Here is a 25,819-nt window from a genome sequence, read left to right as displayed (position 1 = left end):
AAAAGAGGAAAGAAGTAAAGATTTTCTTAGTGGAAATAGGAAAAAGTATCCAACTACCCTCCTGTTAGCTTATGCTGCTTAAGTAGAATACAGTGAATAGTTCAGAGAGACTTCCATACAATTTGGAAATAAACCTAAAACAAATGAGTATAATAAAGAGAGAACCATGGGAAAAATTAAATGATTATGAGTCTCTCCTGTTTTTAAATTGTCAGCCTTGATTAATTCCACAAATTCTACCCACTAAGCATATTTCCCTCAAAGAAACCACTTGCTTTTCTTGATTGTGTGTGTGTGTATGTGTGTGTGTGTTTAAACTAATGTAAGTTTTAGTATTATCCAGATTATGTAATAAAATTCACCTGCCAATGGGTAGACTGAAGATTTTTTTATTAACTTGTTATATACCTCTTATGAGTCTAGATTTCAAAAAGAAAATCTTATCAATTGAAAACACAATTTAGAGTTTTAAAATTTCTTTTTATATTTCAGTTGCTACAGTTGCTACTAGAAAGCATTAGTTTAGTTTAGTCCACAATTTATTCAGAGGGATGACTCCCTGGAGAGACATGAAACCACTTAATCAACTGCTAACTGTTAGCTGGAGATTCTCACCACACAGGATTCTCCCTAGCTATATGCATAGCTAAGAATAAAATAGTATTAATAGATAATTTGGTAACTCTTTACAGACATATACTTACATGTCTTAAATTTCCAGAATTACATTTATAAATAGTCTGGTCACAAATACCAAGTTCCATTGTGACTAAAATTTTATTTTAGTTCTTATAACCTAAGCATTTAGGAATTAAATACTAAATAACAATTGTTGGATTACATGGCAGAATATAAGACATATAAGATAAGTTATAACTTTCACAATATAGATTTTTATAGAACATTGTTCCCATGTTTTATTTACCTGCATGCTAGAACCCAGAAAAAAATTATTCCCATACCCACCAACAGTGTTACATGCTTGCACTCAGCACAAGCTGCTATGGATTTTCTAATATAAACATTGAGCTTTACTTATTTAAATATATGCCTGTTGTAACTAGTGGATTTTTTCATATATATGTATTTGGAAATATAACAAGCATTTTGCATAATGGTGACATTGATGAGCACCGTAATGGAAGAACCATACCTATTTTACATAATTCACAATAACTTTCATTTATTGAGCACATACACTAATATAGGCACAATATTGGAACTTTATACATTTTCTGTCAAGCCATACACAACTTTGAGAAATAGGTATTACTAACTCCATTTTGAATAAGAATACGTTCTCTAAGTCTACATAGTATTTAAGTAGCAGAGATGGGATTCCACTTGGGATGTCTGATTCCAAACCTCATCCTATAATTCACTCATTTATGCATTATACCCTTAACTATCTATGGACAAAATGTTATTTGCAAGCTTAGAAAAAATGATCTATTTTTTAAAATATCAATATTTTTGCCAGAAATTATGCTTATATGAAAGTACATCATTTTCCAAAGAATTTGAATTTCAGGAATCCTATTACACCATCCATTTTCAGCCACACAAAAAATATATTCAGTATTTTTGCACCATGAATTTGCAAGGACTATAAAAGGACTACACTGATTAGCATTTATTTTGGTCTGAGACGTTTTCTGTTCCATCTGGCCCTAATATATTTAAAAAGAGCTTTACTTTTAAAATATTTCCACTTAAAATATTTTCCTAAATTACAGTAATTGAAAAGTAATCGACAAGATATATGTAAATATAGGAACAGAAATGTATATATATCTGAATAAGTGATAGGAAATACGTGGCACTCAAACTTTTAAGCACACATGGCAGACATTGCTAATTGATCAGGACAGTTTTTCACAACAAACCTAGACATGCCCCAGGAGTCCTTCTCAACACAATATTTCAGGCACTTTAAATTTTTTGATTTTTTAGTGTTAAGATTAATTTATTTCCCCATTCATTTATGGGGATTTTATCAGGCACTGATCTAGGATCTGATGTGAAACAGTGCGCACGCACACACACACACACACACACACACACACACAGGAATAGGGTAGCCTGTCTTACATTTGACCAGGAGCAAGAACAGTCCAGCAGAGTTCAGAGTGGTTGCAAGGTCCCTGTTTTAAGAGCACAAATGTGAGCAAGAAACAAAGGTGAGGTAGTTGTAGCTGGAGTGGAGGAAAAAGGGATGTGTGGCTGTTATATAGAAAATTGACTGTAGGGAGACAAAAGATGGACGCTGATTGGTCCATTAAGGTGATGGCTACGATAATTAAGGCAAATAACGGGTGCTTAAACCATGTGATGATGCATGTGGTGAATAATCGTCCAGTTTGGGATTTATTTTTAAGGTGGGTAGGCAAGTCTTCATTATCAAAGTGAAATTGAAAGCCTTGGTTTTAAATGAAGTTACCTAGGGAGTGAGTATAGATTGTGGAGATGAGCGGTCCAAGAGAGAGGTCAAGTGTTAAACGTTACAGATTATAAAGCTGGAGGAGAAATCAACAAAAAAGACTATGAGGGAGCAGTTAGTCAAGTAAGAGGAGAGCTAAGAGAAAGAAGTGTCCCGGAACCCAGTTGAGGCATGTTTTCTAGAGGGTAGATGTCAATTCTGTCAAACTCTGTTTAAAAATTGAGAAGGTGAAGACTGACCAGCAGGTGAAGCGCAAATGAGCAGGTCATTGGTGATTTTAATAAAAGCTGATTTAGTGGATTAATGGTGATAAAAGTTTATTGGGTTGTGGTGAAAAGAGAGGAAATAGAAACAGGAAGAATACCACTATAAAATTTTTTTCTATTATGGTGAACGTAGCAATTAGCTGGGATGGAATGTGTGTTTTAAGTTATGTGCCATTCTTGATAATCAATAGTAGCTTAAGGGTCCATCATGTATTCATTTTCAATATTGCATGTATTTATAAGCATTATTTTCAGTGCTCAGTACCAAATCCTTTACATTACAATCCTGTATTATTATCTGCACCACTGTTTTTGAAAATGATTAGCTTTAGTGTTCTTTAATAATTTTTAACAGAGTCATAATTGGGTACCTAGGGATAATACAGTTTGGTTTTCTTTCACATCCTTTCTTTAACTGATATTTTGATCATACATCTATCATATATTTTGAGCCAGTAGAAAACATTAGCTTTCATATTATTCACTAGAAACTCCAAATTTGGAACCTGGGCCCAAGTTTGTAGCCATGAAATTCTTCTCTATGTTGCCCATTGTAGTGAAACAATTCAGTATTTTTATAAAAGATTTTTTCCTTACAGGAAAGACAAGCAACAGTGAAAAAGGAAAAGGGTGGTTCCCAGCTGTCAAACAAAGTGATTGACAAGAACAAAATGCAAAGAGCCAACTCTGTTACTGTGGATGGACAAGGCCTACAGGTATGATTTTTTTTAATCCAAATGTTTGTAGCTTTCATATTTGTTACTTCCATGCTCTTAGAAGGGCATATGTCCAGCTATCAACACATTTATTTAATGTGCAAATTCGTTCAGTTGACAATTTCAGAAACATTTTTATTAATTTATCAAGATGTCAGTTTTATAGTTGATTGACAGAGTGACATTCTGCTTGGATTAATCATTTATGATGTTATCTCCATTTAAACTCAACTTGGTAAGAGATCTTGTGTCAGTCTGAAGTTTTGGCAAATTATTACTACATATATACCTTTATTATATACATATGCATTATTTATTTCTATGTATACGTTCTCCGCACATATTATTATATCTATTTGGAAGTGATTTTGACTCACAAAATGTCTTCAGAAAATAATAAAATGAACTCTACTTGTGTGGAATTTTTTTCTAAATCAATAATAAAAATAAAGAATCTGGGCTTCCCTGGTGGCACAGTGGTTAAGAATCCACCTGCCAATGCAGGGGACACGGGTTCGAGCCCTGGTCTGGGAATATCCCACATGCCTTGGAGCAACTAAGCCCATGTGCCACAATTACTGAGCCTGTGCTCTAGAGCCTGCGAGCCACAACTAGTGAGCCCGAGTGCCACAGCTACTGAAGTCCACACACCTAGAGCCCATGCTCTACAACGAAGAGTAGCCCCCGCTCACCACAGCTAGAGAAAGCCCGCGCGCAGCAACAAAGACCCAACACAGCCGTAAATAAATTAATTTTACAAAAAAGAAAGTTTATTTAATAAAATCTATTATAATTTATCCATATCTTCCAATATTTTAAGTTGAAATTGAAACTCCATGTATATTTCTAGTTTAAATTAACACAGGTAGCTCAAAATCATGTTTTGAGTACTTTAAGAACCTCTAAATTACCCCTAGGGTCTCTGACATCAAAAGTAACATTTCTTTCCATCTGTATTTTAAGACATCCTACAGATTGAATCTATTGTAATTATTTGCCTCTGTTTCTCAGTCAAACATGAGCACAAAGAATTTGGCTTAATCTATGGATTAAGTTCTTTCGTTTTGTTTTCCTACCTATACGTTCCTCTCTTCCAATTTTTAATTCCTTTCCTTAAGAATAGGCTTCAAGTTTCATGTTCTCCAAGAAAATTTACCAACCTCTTACCGCACAAAGATATATTATGTCACATAGTTGTGTTCAGTATACATGATTTTATATCTTTTTTTCATTTATTATTTTATCTGTGATTCTGTGGGTTATTATGTCTTTTATATTTCTTAATTTACAAGCACAGTTGAGAGCACACAGTAGTTGCCTAGATGCTTGCTTCTTCATTGTTTTGAATATCTCATTGAAAATTTAATAGTTATTGCTTAAATATTGATAACCAGTTTACTGCTTTGTTTTGACATAATAAAACACATTGAGAATAGAATATTGTTCATGAATTATTAAACTCAAATGTAAAAAGAGGAAATTGGGAACAATAAATTTATTTACATTGGTTAGAGACTATAGAAGTTAATTATCGAAAGAGAAAATCAGTGTCCACACCTTTTGAAAGGCATACTTGGGTGTTAAGCGATCTCATTGAAAGCCCCAAATATGAAATCTATTCATAATTTTGATAGCAAAAGCTTTTAGTTTGTTAAGTGATCCTGTGAAATTTTTAGTGGAAAATAATCAACATTTGTAGTTTTTTTTATAAATTTATTTATTATTTATTTATATTTTTGGCTATGTTGGGTGTTTGTGTGGTGCACGGGCTTCTCATTGTTGCGGCTCCCCCTGCTGCGGAGCACAGGCTCTAGGCACACGGGCTTCAGTACCTGTGGCATGCGGGCCCAGTAGTTGTGGTGCACGGGCTCAGTTGCTCCACGACACGTGGGATCTTCCCGGGCCAGGGCTCAAACCCGTGCCCCCTGCATCGGCCAGGCAGACTCTCAACCACTGCGCCACCAGGGAAGTTCAACATTTGTAGTTTTAATAAGTCAATTGACAATATCAATTAGTTTAAATCTTTAGTCGCTCTGGGTTCCTGCAATGAAAATAACAAAAGGGAAACCTAATTTTAAAATTCAAGTATATTTTACATATGGCGTGGCACATACTTCTCAACCTGGAAGGGAAACACGCATCATTTGTTAAACAGTATATGCTAGGCACTGTGATGATATTTTATGTGGATTAAGTGACACCTCTCAATGAACATATGAGACAATTATGAATTCTTAACTCTCTAACATATGATAAATATTATTATTAGCACTTTAAAAATGGGCATATTGATGTTCTGAAGTCAAATTATTCCTAGGGCCTCACAGTTAGTGAGGTGTGAATGAGGACCATGTGACTCAGAGTTTGTTTTACTCCTAAAATCCCTGTCTCCTTGGTTAACAAATTTTAACAGGTCCAGGAATGCTATATTTCTGACCACCTTGCTCTTCCGTGTACTATTACATTCTTGCAAAGTTTGAAATAAAAAGCATGAATGCACTAGAATTATAACTGCTTTAGTCTCAGTTTCCTAAGATTTGTATAGTTACATCTGACTTTACGCAGACATCAGAACCAAAATTAAATGGTGCAGGCAGAGTGTTCTAAAGACTTTAAACTGACATAGCAATATAAGTTGTTTTTTATTCAAAAAGGATCCAAAATTTTCTATCTTATTACAACTGAATTAGTCACATCAAAAACAATAGGTGATTAACTTTCTCTGTGGATGTGTTTCATTTCTCTAACCAGATAGTAACTTTTCATAGCTTTCTTTGACATATAAAATTGTCCGGTAAAGTTGTCAGTTAGCAAAGGGAAGACATCAGCCCTTATAAAACAGCAGTAAGTAAATACTGTAATCATCATCATTAACATTTTTTTACTTAAAACAAAATTGGTATATAATCACACGCAGTGGTCTGTTTCACCTCAGCAGAATGGACTAAAATATGATGCACATAGGTATTCACATAATTTGGGAGAAAATATTTAAAAGGTAAGAGAATAAAATTATTGGATAGCCATTTCATACAAAATGGAAAAATAAGTCATTTTTTTTGTGGTAATCAATTTTAAAATAATAAAATGCTTATTCTTTATCATAAAAGGTAAAAAGTTCTTACAGAAAATTAATTCTTTCTGCAAGTTTTAAAAATTATATATATCATAAAAAAGCATTGAGTTGCAGCCCAGTTTGCATATAACTCAGTGACAGAAGAGATTTACACTACTTAAAGACTATTAATCATAGTTAAGCACATTCATCTTACTTCTTTCCAGCTAACCAGCATAATGATCAGGATTATTATTTCTAATTAGAGGAAGTAATAGATCATGTATAACCTTAGGATGAGTCTCATTAATTAACCCCAGTCCTAGGGGACTTCAAATAGAGGTGGTTAGGTACTCCGTCTTTGTCATCACTCATACCATAGGTTTACACTTAATACATATGATCAAATGTCATTGAAACTACAATTCCTTAACGTGCAATAGATGTGAAAATACAGATGATTATCCACATGTGAACAAATAAGTAAAATAACAGAACTGTTGTTTAAACTGTATTAAGCCGACGTTACTGTGTCCCTAATTATTCTTTGAAAAAAGTTTCCAAGCATAAGTATCACTTGCAAACCAAAAAGTCTAGTTTGTAATACTCTTAGCAAAAGATAAACAGGGGAACTTTTATACTGAAAGATCTAAAATAGAACTAGTGTTTTCCCCACCACAACTGCTTTTCTCTATCCCTACTGTCTTTATTATTTGTAATATCTCATCCTTATGGTTCCCAATACTGTAAACATACATATATGTACTATACAGAAATGTATAGAGTGTGTATAAAATTAACTCCTTTTCTTTGATGATATGTGTGTGTATGCCCACTTGGAGTCCTCAGGCCTGTTGATTCTTATAATCAGCTCTTCACTGTCATTTTAACTCCCTCTCTAAGTCCAGAATTACTATTCTACACTTTGAGTATACAACAACCTTTAAAATGAGTCCATGTCTCCATCCATATAATGTGCTAGGTTATAAATGGAATGAAAAAAATGGAACTGAATAAGATAAGCTGTGTCAGGGCTGAGAGTTGGAGTTGTCTATAATTTTAAGTCAGATAGTGGGATTAGGCCTCATTAAGAAGTGAAGAGTAGGGACATCTCCAAGAACTTTGGCCCATGAAACTGAAATGATAAAGTTGCCATTGACTGAGATGGAAAAGGATCTGGATGAAGAAAGTTTGGAACGAAATTTCTGATGCTGTTAGATACCCAAATGGAAATGTCGAGCAGGCAGACAGATATGTGAATCTAGAATTCAGGGGCGAGGACGGATATGAATTTGGGAGTGAAAGGCGTATTGATGGCACTAAGGGAGAGCATATCTGTAGAAAGGAATGGTTGAACTGGGATCCCAAACCAGTCTGACCCTAAAGTCCTATTCTTCAGTGTTTATATGATTGAAACTGCCCCTTTATGTGAGTAAATACAATCTCACGTGATTAGCTCTATTCTTTATAGAGGAGAATCCATTCTGTTTGCTCTTGCAGTGTCCTTCACACCTAATTTATAACCATTCTGCAAGATTTCAAGTACCACACATGCTGTAAAATATTCCTGAACACTTTCTCCCACCATCAGTATTTTCTTTGTTATACTGTATTACCCTATCCTGATGTGTTTTTTTTTGTTTGTTTTTTTTGCGGTACGCAGGCCTCTCACTGTTGTGGCCTCTCCCATTGCGGAGCACAGGCTCTGGACGCACAGGTTCAGCGGCCATGGCTCACTGGCCTAGCCGCTCCGTGGCATGTGGGATCTTCCCGGACCGGGGCACGAACCCGTGTCCCCTGCATTGGCAGGCGGACTCTCAACCACTGCGCCACCAGGGAATCCCCCCGATGTTTTTTTAAATAACTGTTTTGAGAAGCCCAGGACTCTGTAGAGATGCCTCAAGCACAAGAGTGGGGTGATGGGAAGCTGAGAACAGGTTCAGGGTTCTTTCACACTTCAGACATAGTAATTTGCTTTTCATCTGTTTTATATACTGTTCCACTTGAAATTACTTCAAGTGCTATAAAAATATTTACTTCCAAGATCAAATAGTTTTAGGCTAACAGAATTTTTAAAAGACTTGTATTTTTGTCTAACTGCTTCCCATCCCACTAAAGTCTATAACAAAATGCATATGACATTTTAGGATTGCAGTACATCACTTTCCAAAATAAATGAGTTTTATATCTTATTTCAGAATTATTGTATGAAAGTAAAAAACCAAAATTTGTCCTGTTAAAGACTATATTAGATACAGTTCAAAAGAGAATTAGTGAACTTGAATATAAAATTGATACATTAGTGCTATCTAATCCTTAGATCCCATTCAAGTTTCAACAATTGTCTCAATAATGGCTTTTATAACAAAAGCAGCTAGTCCAGAATCGTGTTAAGTTCTCTATTTTGGTGGTCGTGCTATGTTTACATAAGAGAATGTCCTCATATGTGGGCAATCCTAAAACTCAGGGTTCTTTTACTAAGGATGAAGAGGAATACGAGAATTAAGTGACAAATTGCAGTCTCTGTCACTAAGATGCTGCTTCTTATTTCAGGACTATTAGTGAACACAGAAGTTGTTTATTTTTAACTTGTAGATTTGAAAATGGCCATGCAGTACTGTAGGTCTTTGACTCTCAAATCTAAAACACGCTGCCTTTGGTCTCCTGGCACCTAAATTTACTCTGCTACATTGACCTTCTTTTTATAGTACCAAAGTTTAGCAGAATTTAAAAGCTTTTTGAATGAGCATTGAAAAAGATGCCGATTTGCCTGAAACCTTGACATTTCTTGTATAACTACCACCATTAAATGATCCCCTAAAACCAGAGTTTTAGTGGGTTTGATATTGAATCACATACTACTCCTTAAATGGAGATTACATTAGGTCAGGTGTTTTAATCTGTTAGAATCATTGTCAAAGGGGTATTCCATTGTCCCTGATAACTTACAAATAAATATCTAAAGTTTCCAATTTTTAATTTTTATACAGTCTTATTTTACAAGCATAATTTATGTTAAGGGGATATGTGAGGAAAAGTTGGCTAATTTGATTTTATTATTTCCTGTACTTCCGTTTTGGGTTCTTGACTTTTATCACTTGTAGAGTATCATCGTTATCCTAAATTCTTTATCTAGATTCTATCCTATTTTTCTAATCCATTTGATCTAATTATCCACCTACTCACCCCTATAGGTTTTTATATTTTTATATTTTTATATTTTCAGATCCTCTACAGACTATAATATAGTTTAGTGGGATCTTTATTTGTTTGTAATAGTGTTTCCTCAGAACACAATTTTCTGTAGCGTGGTGCTGTCCTTTATTTGATAAGTCATAATTATGCCTTTAAACACTTCAATTAATAAATATTTCTGAAAGTTATTCCAAAATATATTTTCAAATGAATATGGAAATTTGCCCAAATGAACTTAATGTAATCTCATGTAATGGTAAGCTGAATATTGAATTTTGGGACGATCATCCTAATTAGTATTTGGATTCAGATGTTATGTTTTGCTAAAATATTTTATTTACCTTGAGAATCTCCCCTCTCTTTAAAAATAAGGAATAACAATTCAAATTAAACGCAAAAATCAACTAAAATCCACATTTGTTAGTCTGACTTTTTGCATGTGAAAACTTTAGGAGTCTATCTGATTTTGTAATAGAATGAGAAGTAAAGGAAACTGAATACTAGTAGCCAGAGGTGTGTTTTGGTGTTTCTTTTAATGGGGGGAGGGGGAAGTCACATTGCAAGTTTATAGCACAGTGTCTTAAGCTAGTAGGTACTTTCTGTCCAGTAGCTGATTGAGCACATGGAGTTCAAGGGTGAAGAGCTGAGGAGTTACTACAGATCCAGCTTGTCCATCTCATCTCCCAACTGAATGAGAGACAAATCAGGAAAAAAACCCATGTGTCCTCTTTACAAGAGGAAGTAAAACAGAGTCAGAAAGAATAGATTGTAATGGGAACAAGTTGGGTAAGAGTATAAGAATTGAGAATATTTTACTCAACCTTCTCATATAGTGTGAAGATTTCAACAATTTCCCAGTGCCTATACTCATTAGAAAAATAGCATTTCACAAGAATTGGAGGAAAATATGTTGGTAGGGTATTTTAACTTATATTGTTTAAACAAAAGGAAGAACCTGATGTGGTAAAACGGTTGTTTTTAGTCTTCTCATTAAATATTTCAGGTACTTTCTAAGGGAAAAATACTAGAGCAATGAAGGACACTTTGACTCTACTTTCAAAAAGTAAATTGATATAAAACTTTTCAACTTAATATTTAGAGGACTGCATTGGTTGCATATTTTTGTTATTAAAATATTGTTTTATCAAACTATGTTTAGATGGGAGTTACATAGGTATACACTGAATAGGAATACTCTTATTTAAAACAGCTTACTTCTTAACATTGAATTCAAGTAAAATACAAGTGTTCTCCTTTGCCACTCTATCAAAAACAATTTCTGCCCCCAACGGATGAAGTGCTAGCACCTTACCTGCTTTATTTCTGGTGATACTTTTCACTACAAAATGTATATTTATTTGTTTGTTTCTCTTTTTTAAAACTATTTATTTATTTATTTATTTTGGCTGCGTCGGGTTTTAGTTGCAGCATGTGGGATCTTTGCTGTGGCACGTGGGGTCTTTCCCTGCAGCACGGGCTTCTCTCTAGTTGTGGCGCATGGGCTTCCCCGCAGCGTGTGGGATCATAGTTCCCTGACCAGGGATTGAACCTGTGTTCCCTGCATTGGAAGGTGGATTCTTAACCACTGGACTACTAGGAAAGTCCCTATTTGTTTGTTTCTTGTCTGTTTCTCCACCAGAATATAAGCTCCACTAAGACAGGTACTTTTTTTTGGTTAAAAGGAGAATGTATAGTGATGAAAGCAGTGCATGGCATATAGGGACACAGTCAATTTAATGGATTCCTGTTTAGCAAATAGACTGGATTAACTGGCATCTCTTCTCAAGCAGGAAAAGAAAGCATGGAGGAAACATCGTATAGATGGGGACTCTGACTGAAAGTGGCCTCAAACCATCTTATTTAGATTCTAGTTCACAAGTGGTTGGGAAGACGGATTCCAAATGTGCTATAAAGCTCTAAAGTAGGGATTGTCTATAAGAGTAGGGCTCACTTATACTTTGATCCCTTTCTTTTCTAATCTTTTTTACCACCATAATCCGCTCTATTCTGGATGGTTTACTCACGATCCCACGAATTGTACCTATTGTTTTCATCTCCTAGCTATTGAGAGGTTATTTCCTTTTCATAGCTGCCTTCCCCTCTGCCCTATTCCTAGCTAGAAAAATCACCTCTTAGTGGAGTGGGTATTTATTTTGATATATATGGAGGCAAAGCACAGGATTTAATTATGTTGCTAATTAGATCTATCTGTTATCTATCTATCCTCTATCCACATTACAGAACAAAAGAACCATATTCTTGAATTTGCTAATTGGCATTTCACGACTTAGAAATAACGGGGGGGTTCTCTTTATATATAATATAAATAATTTGTCCACATATTCAACTTTTCTTCTAGATCACTCCTGTTCCTGGTACTCATCCACTTTTAGTTTTTGTGAACCCCAAAAGTGGTGGGAAGCAAGGAGAACGGTATGTTTTTAAAAATCACATTTATTTACTATGTTATATATCTGTAAAAAGATAAACTAAATTTATAGTATAAAAACATTTAAAAATATTATACCTCATGGTTCACTAATTTTAATGTGAAATAAGTGTTGCTATCATCTCTATATAACAATGTATATTGGTATGATCTCTCCTTGTTTTTACAGTTGAAATTTTAATATAATAATGGCCTTTTGTAGATATTTTTATTATCATATCTCAGGTGTCTGAATTCTCTCTACCCTGCCTATCACCCCTAGCCATTAACAAGGAGCATTGCATACAACATGACTCCATAAATACTGTTGAATGAAAATTGGTTCTCTAAATGATCAACAAGGTGACTTCAGGTAAATGATTGCCCAGTAGTTAGAAACAGAATTTATATCCAGCTTCTAGACAAAATATATTATAATGATTTTCTGCATGTCCATTTGGAGAACATGATGCCATATATCTTGGAGAAGCACAGTATATTTAATCAGAATAACAATGAGCTGCATTACCAGGTATCTCAGTATTCATGTGGACAACAAAAAATTTTCCTTTTTGTAAAATTAATGATTAAATCATAATATTTAATAAAAATCTGAAAATCACCACATTGAAGAGTAAATCTTATGTCCTTCTAAGAAGGAGTGTCAGAAACAGAAATGCAGTTGTACCTTTCTTAATAATTTCTAGAACTCTTTACTAATTCCAGCCAAAAAATGAACAATCAGATAAAAGCACTCACACAGACGCTATGATAATAAAATAGAAATTTACATTGTGGTTTCACCAAATAATGAAATTGAAATGTTTCCATGAATAAAGGAATTTTGAAAAGTAATTTCCTTTCTTACCATTTAACTTTCCAGCTTCATTTCAATTAAATGAAGAATGGTCATTTTCTATTCAACAAAATATTATTTCTGCTTAAAAAGTTTTCCCTTTTATCACTGTATAGTTATACTTTTAACTCTGCTAAACAAGACAAGTTATTTTAAATAACTAGTGACTTAATAATATAAAATATTTACAATGCTTTATTAAAGAGAATAGTTGCCTCACTTTTAGGTATATAAATGAATAATGATGCTAAAATTATTTTCTCCTTTCCTACTCACAGTTTATTAGTTGTATATATTATGGATATCTTGAAAAAGAAGTAAACGCTTCACAAAGCATTAGATGAGACTTAAATTCATGTTGGAAATTAGAAACAAATGAAGTATCAAGTGAAAAAATATATATTTCGAATGGAAACATTCCCCTCAAATTAAGATGACATTAATAATGTAGAATGACCCTTAGTTGAATATCTGCCTCCCTCTTCTCCCAGTACATAAAAATAATTTTCTTTAAATTAAAAAATATATATCTTGGGCTTCCCTGGTGGCGCAGTGGTTGAGAGTCCACCTGCCGATGCAGGGGATACGGGTTCGCGCCCCGGTCTGGGAGGATCCCACATGCCGCGGAGCAGCTGCGCCCGTGAGTCATGGCCGCTGAGCCTGCGCGTCCGGAGCCTGTGCTCCGCAACGGGAGAGGCCGCAACAGCGAGAGGCCCGCGTACCGCAGAAAAAAAAAAACAAAAAAACAAAAACAAAAAAAAAAAATATATATATCTACAGATAGATACACTGAAGTCATCAGTAAATTAAATTTAATGGGGGAGAGGGAGGATATTTGAGTGCTCCTATATGCACACCCACTTATGCTTTGTCCTTTATACACCTACAGGGATCATTCAAAGTCAAAAGAATTATAGATATGTTTAAAGGAGATCTATTATTAATGCAGTCATAAATTCTCCTGAATGCGTAAGAAGCATCTTTCACAAATAACGGAATTCTATTCAGGGTTTTCCTTTCAAAATATGTAGGTTTTCTTCTTCGATGTATTACATAAGCAGAAAAAGGTAACAATTATATATTCACACATAGTTTCCCATACCAGTCAACAGGTGTGAAAATGTTCACACATCATTCAGACAGCAACACTTGAGGGAATCCAGTCTCTACTAGGAACTGGGGATGAGACAGAAGACACGGTCATACAGGGAGGCAGACACGTAAACAGATTTACTACAGTAACCCCAAGGCAAAAGCTAAGCTAGGAATGTTTAAAATAAAAGTGCTATGGAAGTTCAGAGGAAGAAATGATTGTCTCTGAAGACTCAGAAGTCTAGCTTTTGAGTTGGTTCTGATATAAGTAGGTGTTTGCCAGGTGAAGGAAGAAAAAAGACAGATGTGTGGAAAGAGGTGTGGTGTTTTGGTAGGGAACCAAGAGATATTCAGCAAGGTTGAAGTTTAAGAGGAAGGAGGAGAAAGACGAGACATAAACTATTTTAAATATAATAAAATATTTAATAAGTAACTTGCGGGCTTCCCTGGTGGCGCAGTGGTTGAGAGTCCGCCTGCCAATGCAGGGGACACGGGTTCGTGCCCCTGTCCGGGAAGATCTCACATGCTGCAGAGCGGCCGGGCCCGTGAGCCACGGCCGCTGAGCCTGCGCGTCCGGAGCCTGTGCTCCACAACGGGAGAGGCCACAACAGTGAGAGGCCCACATACTGCAAAAAAAAAAAAAAAGTAACTTGCCACTGACAGGAACTTTTCATCATGGAAACAACATGACTGTACTTAAATAGAAGTACAGAAGAAGGCTGGATAGGCAAGACTTTTACAAAGCTGGTGAGAGAACTTGTAAGGCAGTGAGAGTAACCAGGTAGGATAGACATTACTCAGAAGGTGCAGGATTGTCCTTGATTTTGGGTGCTGGGGAAAAGGGGGTACTGAGAATGACTCGAAGATCATTCTTGAGATGCTAGGTGATATCATTATTCAAGATCTAGAATGTGAGGGTATTGCACAAGGACGTGGGAGGAGATAAGTAGATATTTGGAGAGTTTCAGTACACATAATATGAATATGTTAAGATATATAGTAATATTTTCACATGTATATATAAAAACATTTTAAAAACCAAGTATATTCCTTCACTTTTAATATTTTGTCTCAGAATTCTGATATGGGATGTGTGTGTACTTAGAAACATTTCTGTTGCATTTGTTATGCAAAGATTGAGTTCTTTCAGAAAAAAATGAATTATCTAATATGTGCCTGTAGAAATCGTTTAGCAGTTTTGTGATCTAGCTCATCAAGATGATTGTTCATGTGAAATAATTAAGCAGCTAAAGTCACAGTCTTTACTTTCATGCATACAGTGTCCAATCCCATTTTACATATGGGATAAGTAACTTTCATCTCTGTTAGATTGGCCCAATAATCTGTAAATTTCCCAAGGATCTATTAAGAGAAGATATTTAACTAATTGTATACTGATATTTTAAAATATTACTTTGAACTCTTATTAGCTAAATAACATTCAAAAGCAGGATAAAGAGTATTCTAAATGCATGTGCATGTTTAGGATAAAAATATCACTAAATTTTATTTTTTCCTTCCATATTTTCATCTTTATAGAATTTACAGAAAATTCCAATATCTGCTAAATCCTCGTCAGGTTTACAGTCTTGCTGGAAATGGACCAATGCCAGGGTAAGCCTGTATATATTATTACCATTAATTCATTTAACACTAATTAATTAAATAAGCAGCCAGACAAACCTAGAAGTAATTTTATTCAAATACAGCAGCCAGATTAGTATACAAAACAGCGTTGAATATCAACTACATAAGAGAAACTAACGCAGGTGCTGTTTTTCATAACGGCCTGTTTCAATAAGATTTTCCTCCTTTCTAAATATTGTGAAGTAATTCTCATACTGCTAGTAGTAATGTTACTAAGAATAATCACACCACAGGCTTACACATACATTAGCTGGGTCCTTAAATTACTAAACCATCTATGTGTTAGGAGAACTGCTCTTCTTCCCTTTATTAAATATAGGACATAGATCTACTACAGAATAAAAAAAACTTTTTTTTAATTCTTCTCGTTAACAAAGAATGGAAATCATAATATGATTTTTTCACTTACTACTTACAAACTCTAATACATATCACTCTTTTATAAGATACTTTATTAATAGGCAAGGTGTAGTGAAATACAATTATTTTTCAACAGATACCATATACTTTTGATATCACAAGTATGCACTGAAATAATTCATCATTAACTTGGCCTAGTTAACTAATTAATGTCATTTTCTTCCACTGATCTGATTTCTCTCTATCAACATGATAGTAAACATTAGACCAGATGAAGTAGACAAAAGCTCTATAAATAAACTTCTTTAAAAAAAACAAAATCGGTATGATTAAAATAAGTCTTCCATTGCCTGCTACCTGTTGTCCAGGGCTAGTTTCCAAATGCTGAGCCATGATGTGAGGAACTCCTTGCTGTAGAAGGCAGGCTCACCACAGGAATTTAGTTCAGAACACTGCTTTTGTCAAACTCCAGACTCCACCAGGTAGAGGATCAGGGTCAGATTATTGGCTAGGTGAGACACATGCTGGACGTTCCAGTCTAGTTAAAGACAAGGAAAAGTAAAGTCTTGATATTAACACAGAAGCTCAGTCAGGATGCCTCTTTTTCTTGTTCTTTAGTATTCTCTGAACTTCAGAGAAGTAGCTCTTCATCTGCAGGATTAAGGAATTTTGCATTAAGAAGTTTAGCTACTCCAAGACCTCTGTAGGTCCACCAGACCAAGTAAATCCAGGATTTGCTTGTATTTTATAGTTAAACTAAATACGTAACGAATCTGCTAATTATAAACCTTATCATTTAACCACCCTGTGTCGTCATGGTCTTTTCCGTGAAATGAAGGAATAGTACCTGCCTCATTGGCTAGTTATAAAATTAAGTTGGGTGTTACCCATGAAGCATATAAAAATGTGCTTACCACATAATATGTCCTCGATGACTGTTATTTGTTATCAATATCATTTATTAATTAATAATCAATAATATAATCACTTTGTAGCTCTATGTAAATTTATTGCAATAACCTTGATTTTAGCCTTGTTTTCTCATTTCATTTCATTTTTTTTCTACTCCACTTTAAATATCTATTACATGTTTCCTTTTACTCTTTAACTGTTAGCCATCCTATTATCTTCTCTAGTTTAATATACTGACAAATAAAAGTAATAAGTGTACTTGTACAATTCCACGCTACAATGAATATTATTTAGAAATTAAGTTAAGGGCCCCCCTTTAAGCACTACCACCTCTCAAGGATATTATTGTGAATTGTTTGTGCATATCCTCCAAGAACTTCTATAAATATAAAAACTACTCTATGTATAGAATGTATTCATATATATACAATGTATTCGTATATAGACACACACATATATGTGTTGCATAGATAAATGGATTTTTAAATATAACTTAGACTGTAGTTTTTTTATTGCTCTGCAACTTGCTTCCTTTTACTCAAAAGCATATGGTGGATATTGTTTGAGTTCAGTAGATATTGATCAGTTTAAATGTTTTTAAGAACTGCACAGTATTCCATAGTTTTGTTAACTATTCTGTTATTGGGAAATATTTATATTGCCTGCACTTTTAAATAATTGGCATAATTTAAGTTAATGTCTATCAATTTATCTGTTTTTAGAAGCATATTCAAATATTTTCAGTTTTACTTCTCAGGTTCTGCCAAATTACTATACAAAAAGTTTATATCAAATTATAATCCCAGCAGCAATATATAATGTCTTATTTCCCACGCCCTACTTTAAATTGGCTATCTTCAGTAATTTTTATTATTGTTAAATATACTAGGTGAAAATATATCCTTATCATTTTTATTTGCATGGCTAATCAATTATAAAGTTGAATATGGCATTAGTTAGATTGACTTTTCTATAAACAACAGATATATAATCTGGCTTATGATCCAAAATAGAGTTTACTGGAAAATTATGAAGTAGCTCATATAATTAATGGAAAAATGAAGAACTATGTTTCAGAAAGGATAGGAATCAGGACAATTTGAGGAAATTATGACTAAAAAGACAGAGTCCGTAGGAGTCACTGCTAAGAGAAATTGATTCCAATTGTTTCTGGTATTCTTGCTTTTATATTCAAAATTTATATCCCCAGGAGAAGCATATTTATTAGCCTCTCTTGTTTCCCATGCCACAGCCTGGGCTACTTTGGGATGGAGCATCTTGACTAACAGTCCTGTCAAGACTATTATCTAAATTGTTTGTCTCCTCAAAGCCAAATGAGGATGCTATACAACCTGAGGATGAAAGATGAATTCTCGGTGGGAATAAACAATAGGTGTTCACCACGGTCCAACCATTGAGTTATCCAATATCTCTTCTTTTCTGAACATAAAAGTTGAAAAAAATATACCATTCAACATATTGCTACTGCTAAATATGTAGTCAAAAATACAGATCCTCCTAAAATGTAGACGACCCCAAGTCTCGTATTGTTACTATATCCAGCTTCAAGTCCTGGTTCTCTAAAACATCTCTGGGGATGACTACTTTCTCCTTTCCCTTCATCCATTTGGTCTCAATATACAGAAATGTAATGAGAAAATTACATATTTAACTCCAAATATGAATTTCGTTAAATGATATTCTTAATAATACAAAGAATAAAACACATGTAAAGTCTATAGTCCTGGTTTTACTACTGATTGAAAACTGTAGCTGAAACATAAAACATTTCTCAGCTTCTTGGAAATGTTTCCCCAGTGTAGTGACTCAAATATTTTTACCTGATAGGTCTGAGATTTTGGTAGTACTGCTTGTATAGGGCTGAATTTGTTTCTCGTGTGCCTTGAATGACAGGCATGGTAGTACCTGACGGTATTAGTACTGTTTATCAAATATTTCCAGGTCTTCTGCCAGGCACTTGGTCTTGATTTCAGTCCTTTCACCTTAGGCATTACGAGTGGCTATATGGCTTTCTCTTACAATAAACTGTGAGCAGAAAGTAAATTTTCCACTCTTTCTTTTCCTCTACCACAGTGACCAGCAGTATTCAATATTGGCCTGTTGGTTAGCTTGGATGCCAGAGTGAAAACCATGCGAGAGAGCCCCTACCCCCAGCCCCGCTTACCCCACATCCCTGTAGAATGGATGATAAAGAAGCCTCTGTGAGATTATGCCATGAAGATTTGGGGTTGTTTGTGACTGTATGTAACCTAGCCCTTACAACTAAACCAATGATCGGAGTAGAGGTCCTATTAGTACTCCCTTTTCCCATTATATAGCAGCAAACCTAATTTCTCCTTGGGAATCAGAGTCAGTTATACCAGTTAACACCCTATCTGTCTTTTTGCCTGTTAGTCTAGTGGTACGAGGAGCCTCAAAATGCCCAAGTGTTAGCTTCAATTCAATGAAAATTTTACTGTCTCATATGCTACCATTCCTCTTTGGTGTTAAAACATCTCAACCATAAGAGTTCAAAACCAAGGGAATGTGAAGCAAAATATTTGAAAGTGAATGTATTAGTCAGTGTTCTTTAGTAAAACAGACCAATAGTACATATGTATAGAGAGAAATTTATTATAAGGAATTGGCTCACATGCTAATTGAGGTTGACAAATCCAAATCTGTAATTTGATCTTCCAGTTTGAGTCCAAAGGCTGGCAAGCTGCTGTAGAACTTGGAAGAATCAACATCCCAGTTCAAAGGTGATCAGGCTGGAGAATTTTCTCTTTCTTGGGTTAGGGTCTGCCTTTTGTTCTATCAGGCCTTCAGCTGATTAGATGGGGGTCACCCATTAGTGAGGGCAGTCTGCTTTATGAAGTCTACTGATTTAAATGTTAAATCTCATCTAAAAATACCCTCGCAGAAGCACTCAAAATAATGCTTGATCAACTTTCTGGGCATCCGTGGCCCAGCCAATTTGGCACATAAATTTAAGATTCACAGTGAGGATTAAGTGTAATTGTAAGTTTCCTCACCAAGCTTTACATTTAGGTTCCAGAACCGTGTTTTCTGAATTGGGTAAAGCAGCATCGTGTAGTTCAGAGCACATGATATAGCTGTTTGATCATACACCATTTAAGTACCCCCGCTGATTCAGAGTCTTTAGTAGGTCATTTCAGTGTTCTATGGACAACTGTTTCTCCCTGATAAAACATATAAGAAGGCCTTTATGTCACAGGGGCATCAGTCCACTGTCTTTCTTCCTTCTCTGTGAATGGTATTCCTTGAAAGGAGACAGCAATATGTGAGACACTGTGATAGTGGTTAAGGCATTCAGTAAGTCATTTGCTATGACCATTGACACAGGCATAATGGGAAAGAAAAGTAAATCCAATTGCTAGAACAAATGTCTAGTTAGTGAGGACAAATGGCTGCAGTTGCATTATGGAAAGGGTCCAGGGATTTTAGGCTACCCTTAAGTAGCTGGCTTAGGTTCCCTTGAGGTATAGCAACATATTGGAATTCACTAATTGGTTCATTTGATGACAGTTGAGTACTCCAGAGTCAGTACCTACTCTTCTTGTTGAAGATAAATTCATGTTGTTTATCCCTTCCAAAGCTTCCAACCCTACCAACATGAACATGAGTGTTTTGAACACTCACTGGGAGTGACTAAGAAAACTTGCTAACTGGCATTCCTTTGGAGCAATTATACTCCCAATTATGGGTCCATTCTGAGAAATTCACTCATATAAATTTTGCTTCCATCACTAATTCTCCATTCTTATCCTTTCCGAGTCCTTAATAGTGTAAGAAATATTTGTTAGTCAGTACTATTGAATTGGTATGTTTCCTAAACTCTAAATATCTCTCTGTCCAGAAAAGGTAAACAGGACATTTTATTGTTTGAGATACTGCCCAGAGGTCAATTGGCATTCTTTTCTGTCCTCAAATTATTCCCAGTTTATTTGTACTGCCATAGCAGCCTACCACCAGCTACTTCTGATATATCATGGAGAGGCACTGGTAAATCTGTTTTTTTATCCTTAAACTGTGAGAATGGAGAACTCCCTATGAGGGCATAGGTATGGGTTGAAGGAGGTGTTGGGAGTATAGCCCGATTCAGAATATCTGAGTGGTGGGCCTAGGCACTTCAATTTCTTAAAAGCTCCCCAGCTGATTATGTGGAGACAGCATGGAAAACCACCGATTTAGTAGATTAATTACTATATAATAGGTATTATAGGCCATATTGAGATGCTACAATTAGAGTAACTTCCCCATTAAATTTATAATAATTACTTTAAATTCTTAGACAAGCATTAGTTTTTTGCACCAGCAACCTATCGTGATCTTTGTGTTTCACATTTTTCAAATTTAGAAAAGAAGTGTCTCATAGGCCTAGGTTTAGCCATGTGCCTACCGCATTGTTTGGGTCAATGCAGTTGGTTACCTTGTTTGATAGACGTACCAAAACTGTATTCAGCAACATGTTTCCCCACAGTCAAATAAGGCAAAACCAACAGATGCTCCAAACAAGCATTTTGTCTTATATGTACTAAACTTTTGATTTCTTATGTAAAGCGTATGCTCTTTTTTTCTTTTTTGTAACATCTTTATTGGAGTATAATTGCTTTACAATGGTGTGTTAGTTTCTGCTTTATAACAAAGTGAATCAGCTATATATATACATATATCCCCATATCTCTTCCCTCTTGCATCTCCCTCCCTTCCACCCTCCCTATCCCACCCCTCTAGGGGGTCACAAAGCACCGAGCTGATCTCCCTGAGCTGATCTCCCTGTGCTATGCGGCTGTTTCCCACTAGCTATCAGTTTTACACGTGTGCTCTTTTATTTGCCTATTTTCCTTTTGATTTGTCTTTTTTGTGTTCATTTTTAAATCTTAGTGTATAACTATTATCATCATTTTATATATGTTGCAAGTGTTTTCTTCTCATTTGTTCTGTGTGCTTTCAGTTTATATATTTTGTTCTTTTTCTTGTCCATATAAATATATAAAATTTTCATTGCTAATTCCACACTGAATGATTTCTCAACTTTATATTTTAGAAAAACCTTTTCTCAAGCCAAAATTACTGAAATATTTTTGTATCTTTTATTAATTTTTCATTTTGTTTTCAATTTCTAACCTTTAATCTTTAAAGATTACATTTTTCTTAGAGATGCGTTGACAGACTAGGATGAGGTAGGCATGGAACATTTTTTTCCTTCAGATTGAAATCTAGCTGTCCCAACGAAAGCTGTTCATTTGTCCACTGTTTCACCACTGATTTGACATACTTTATATATGGTGAAATAATATATATGTTAGACTGTTGCTGCCCTTTCCTTTGCTTCATGGATCTATTTGTTGAGTCTCACTGGAGACTGTTTTATATAATGTAACTCCCTAATTATTCTCTCAAAATTTAATGATATTTACTCTCTTCAATGTGTTGTTATTGTCTTGAGTTTTTAAAGTATGAGTTTGAATGCAATTGTATTCAACTTCTACTTTCATCTCGATAACTATGAGAATGCCCTGTTTTATATCTGATGCCAGTGCCCAGGCTGCATGCCCAGTGGTAGACGTGAACTTCTGTTAGAGAGCTGTTCCTCAGTTGTCATCCAGGAGGCAAACCCCCCAGGTAGCTCCTCTGAAATGGGACCCTGGCCAGGCTATGCTGTAATCCTTCACTTAATCCCATAGCTGACCTCACATGTCGTAACTCTTCCCACCCCTGTTTCTAGCTGTGCCATCCCTGATCCTGGGTCAGCCATGGGCGCAGAGGGTGCCTCTTGCAGCAGTTCCCTTTCAATGTATTGCTTTCTAAGTTCTATTCTGTAAGGTCTCTTTACTACTCTAATTTGTGATTTAATTTCATTTCTATTCCTGGTTTATTACTTTTCCAATGGTACTGTAGATACACTTTTTAAAAAAAATTTATCTGCCACCCTGAGCCTGCAGTTATTCATTCTTTTAATTTCCTTTTTTTCCCCATTATTCCTCTTCACCATACCAGATTTTTAGATCTTTTTGTATGCCTCTCTTCTCTCGTCCTATCTTTATTCTTCTTTCCTGACATTTTGTTTAGATGCTTTTCTTGATGTATCGAAACTCTGCTAATCCCTAGTGTAAATTATCTAGTAAATACCAAAACTCTCTGGTCACTTCCCTTTTTATCTTTGTTTTCAAGATAGAAATACACGTTTATTTGTTTGTCTTTACTGTATCTCTTTACATAAATTCTCTCACTCTGATAATGACTACTTAAAGATATCTGAAACTAGAGTCTGTATCATGTAAGTTGTTTCTTCTTGATGAAGCATTTTATAATTGAATGAATGGTTTTGAGGTATAAATTAGTTGCAAAAATGAAATATAAAACATATCACTCATTGGTCTTCACAGAATGAGATTTTTTTCCTTCGCAACATTAAAATAAATATGCACATCTCTAGCTGTTATACCAACTGCATATGCTAATGTGACTTATGAAAAGTTAATATCAAGTTTTTTGTATACTCGTGATGTTGGTTGTTTCCTTCTGACTATCAGCTTCATGAAAGTACAGATGGCTTTTTCTCATATCATCCCTAAAATGTTTAAGTAAAAAATAACAAGTATTTATTGAATTGAAAAAATATATAAGATAAATATTTTTTAATTATTTTCCAGATTGTTCAGCATAGTGAACAGTCACAACAATGAATTGTTTGTGAAATAGATGCTTTAAAAAAAACTTTGGTTTCACCTACCTGAACTAAATGTAAAACATATATAATTTAAAAAATAAAATTTAACAGTCAACATACAGATTCACATATTCCAAGTATCACACATATTTCCATAGTAAAGCCTTGGAATACGTTCTCCTGTTAAAATAAATTTGTAATTTCGAAAACACATAACACATTCCACAGATTTCATTACTTTCTTAATTTAAAATATCATTTTATATAACAAAGTTTCTACCATATTTTACTTAAATAAAAACCCTCTTGAATCAGAACTATGACATATTACATATGTCTCTTGTTATGAAATCTTGTTGTGTCAGAGAGCTGAACAAAATCCTCAAAATGCTAAGAAAATGTTCATCAAAATTCAATCCAGCTCTACTGCAAATTTCCAGGAAAAAAAATCGTTGCTTTACTAATGTAAAAACAAGGCACTCGATTGACCCTTTCAGTCCTAATGATTAATCATAAAATATGATGCATATGATTTTGCAATCCCCCTCAATTAGATGTGTGAGCATAATTTTGTCTCTGCCTTGATCAATGGAGTGACTGAGTTTGAGAAGTGATATATGTGTCTGTATTAAAGGTCAACATGTTAAATACAAGTAACAAAATGTAACATGCTTCTACAGTTAATAGTCCTATAACTTCTAGCCTCGTGAAAGAATTTTGGGCATTACAAGTCTATAGTCACTTTCCACAAACATCAACAAATCGATTATTACTTTAAAGATGTTGAAAACTCTGAACTTTTGTTACTCATTTCACAGAGAAAAGAACAACTCAATAACAGACTATAGATCCATGTGTTATTGTTTAGAGGTGATTTTTTATCCAAATTCCTTGAACACTCTAGAAAAATAACATTTTCTCCTAAGTTGGCTGTTGGAAATAACCAAGGCATTTGTGTGTATCCTTCTACCTGTTTCTTATTTTATTCTACAAAAGCCAAGTTTCTAATAAGTATCATAAACTATTTTATTTGACTATCCTCAGTTTGCTATTATTATCTAAGCCTGTCCAGCAAGCTCCCTGGCACAACTTTATCGTCAGCTCCAGGGAGTCAAATAACAGCATCTTACTAATGAGTGAAAATAAGAAAACTCATAGCAGATGATTATCTCAGAATCCTTTATTAATGATAATGTAGTAATGTACTCCTATAATTTAATTAGAAATAATAACAGTGGACTATTGAATGTAGTCCACACTCAAACAGAATAATGATTCAACAACTAAGTAAAAGTGAAATGGTAGTTTAACAATAACAACAGCAATCTATATCTATATCTATATATATATATATATATAGTATTAGTAATATAAATTGATTCAGCATGTATTAATTCAATGGCTACCAGGTGTCAGGAAAAAGTCTTAGCACTGCCAATTCACTATGAACAAAAGAAACATCACTTCCTGCCCTCATGGTCTTAGTGGAGGAAGGCACACATTAAACTAATAAAATATACACATGTCAGCAGGGAAGGTAAACAGAGTGTACATTGGTAGTGAGTGTTCTGTGATGGTTATTTTAAATAGGCTGAGCAGGGAAAGACTCACTGAGTATATAGACATGAAGGAGATGAGGAAGCAAGCCATTTGGTCATCACATAGAATCACATTTAAAGCAGAGGGAGGAGCAAGACGAAAAGCACCAGGATGGGAGAATATTTGACACGATTGGGGAACATTAGCAGGAAGGCCAGCATGGCTGGAGCGGAATGGATAGAGATAGCATATTAGAATAGCACTGACGGGCCAAATCACATAGGGTCTTACAACTACTGTGACCATAATAATTAAGTTTACCCAGGACTCTTCTGGTTTATTCCTGGTGTCCCAGCATCCAACTCAATTTAGTATTAGCATAAGAATTTTGTATTTTTAGTTTAAGTATTATTATTAATGGATACATTATAATAAACTTGAGGGGTTTGAGAGCTAATTTGCACATTCCTGCTTCTGCTGTTATCCTCCAGTCAGATGTAAGACACATATATGTCCAGTGAACACAGTTCTCACTTTAACCTATAATCATTTCATCTAAAAAAGCAACAAAACTTTCTCTTCCCAATCCTTCCCGCATACAAGCAACAACTTCTTC

At 34.8% G+C, this 25,819-nt stretch overlaps 1 protein-coding gene across 6 annotated transcripts in view; it reads left to right on the top strand.

Annotated features, from left to right (window-relative positions):
* DGKB (diacylglycerol kinase beta) overlaps nt 1-25,819 on the top strand; it is a 648,598-nt gene that overhangs the window by 196,541 nt on the left and 426,238 nt on the right. For all 6 annotated transcript variants that reach the window (XM_032642942.1, XM_032642939.1, XM_032642937.1 and 3 more), the window contains 3 exons: nt 3,306-3,422; nt 12,032-12,105; nt 15,588-15,662. In XM_032642942.1, the coding sequence (XP_032498833.1) occupies nt 3,306-3,422; nt 12,032-12,105; nt 15,588-15,662 (266 nt within the window). The remainder of the gene's footprint in view (nt 1-3,305; nt 3,423-12,031; nt 12,106-15,587; nt 15,663-25,819) is intronic.

This window comes from Phocoena sinus, chromosome 9, assembly GCF_008692025.1.
Source record: "Phocoena sinus isolate mPhoSin1 chromosome 9, mPhoSin1.pri, whole genome shotgun sequence".
NCBI classification, from domain to species: domain Eukaryota; kingdom Metazoa; phylum Chordata; class Mammalia; order Artiodactyla; family Phocoenidae; genus Phocoena; species Phocoena sinus.
The sequence above is the reverse complement of the archived record's forward strand: the minus strand, read 5'-3'. Positions and strand labels throughout refer to the sequence as shown.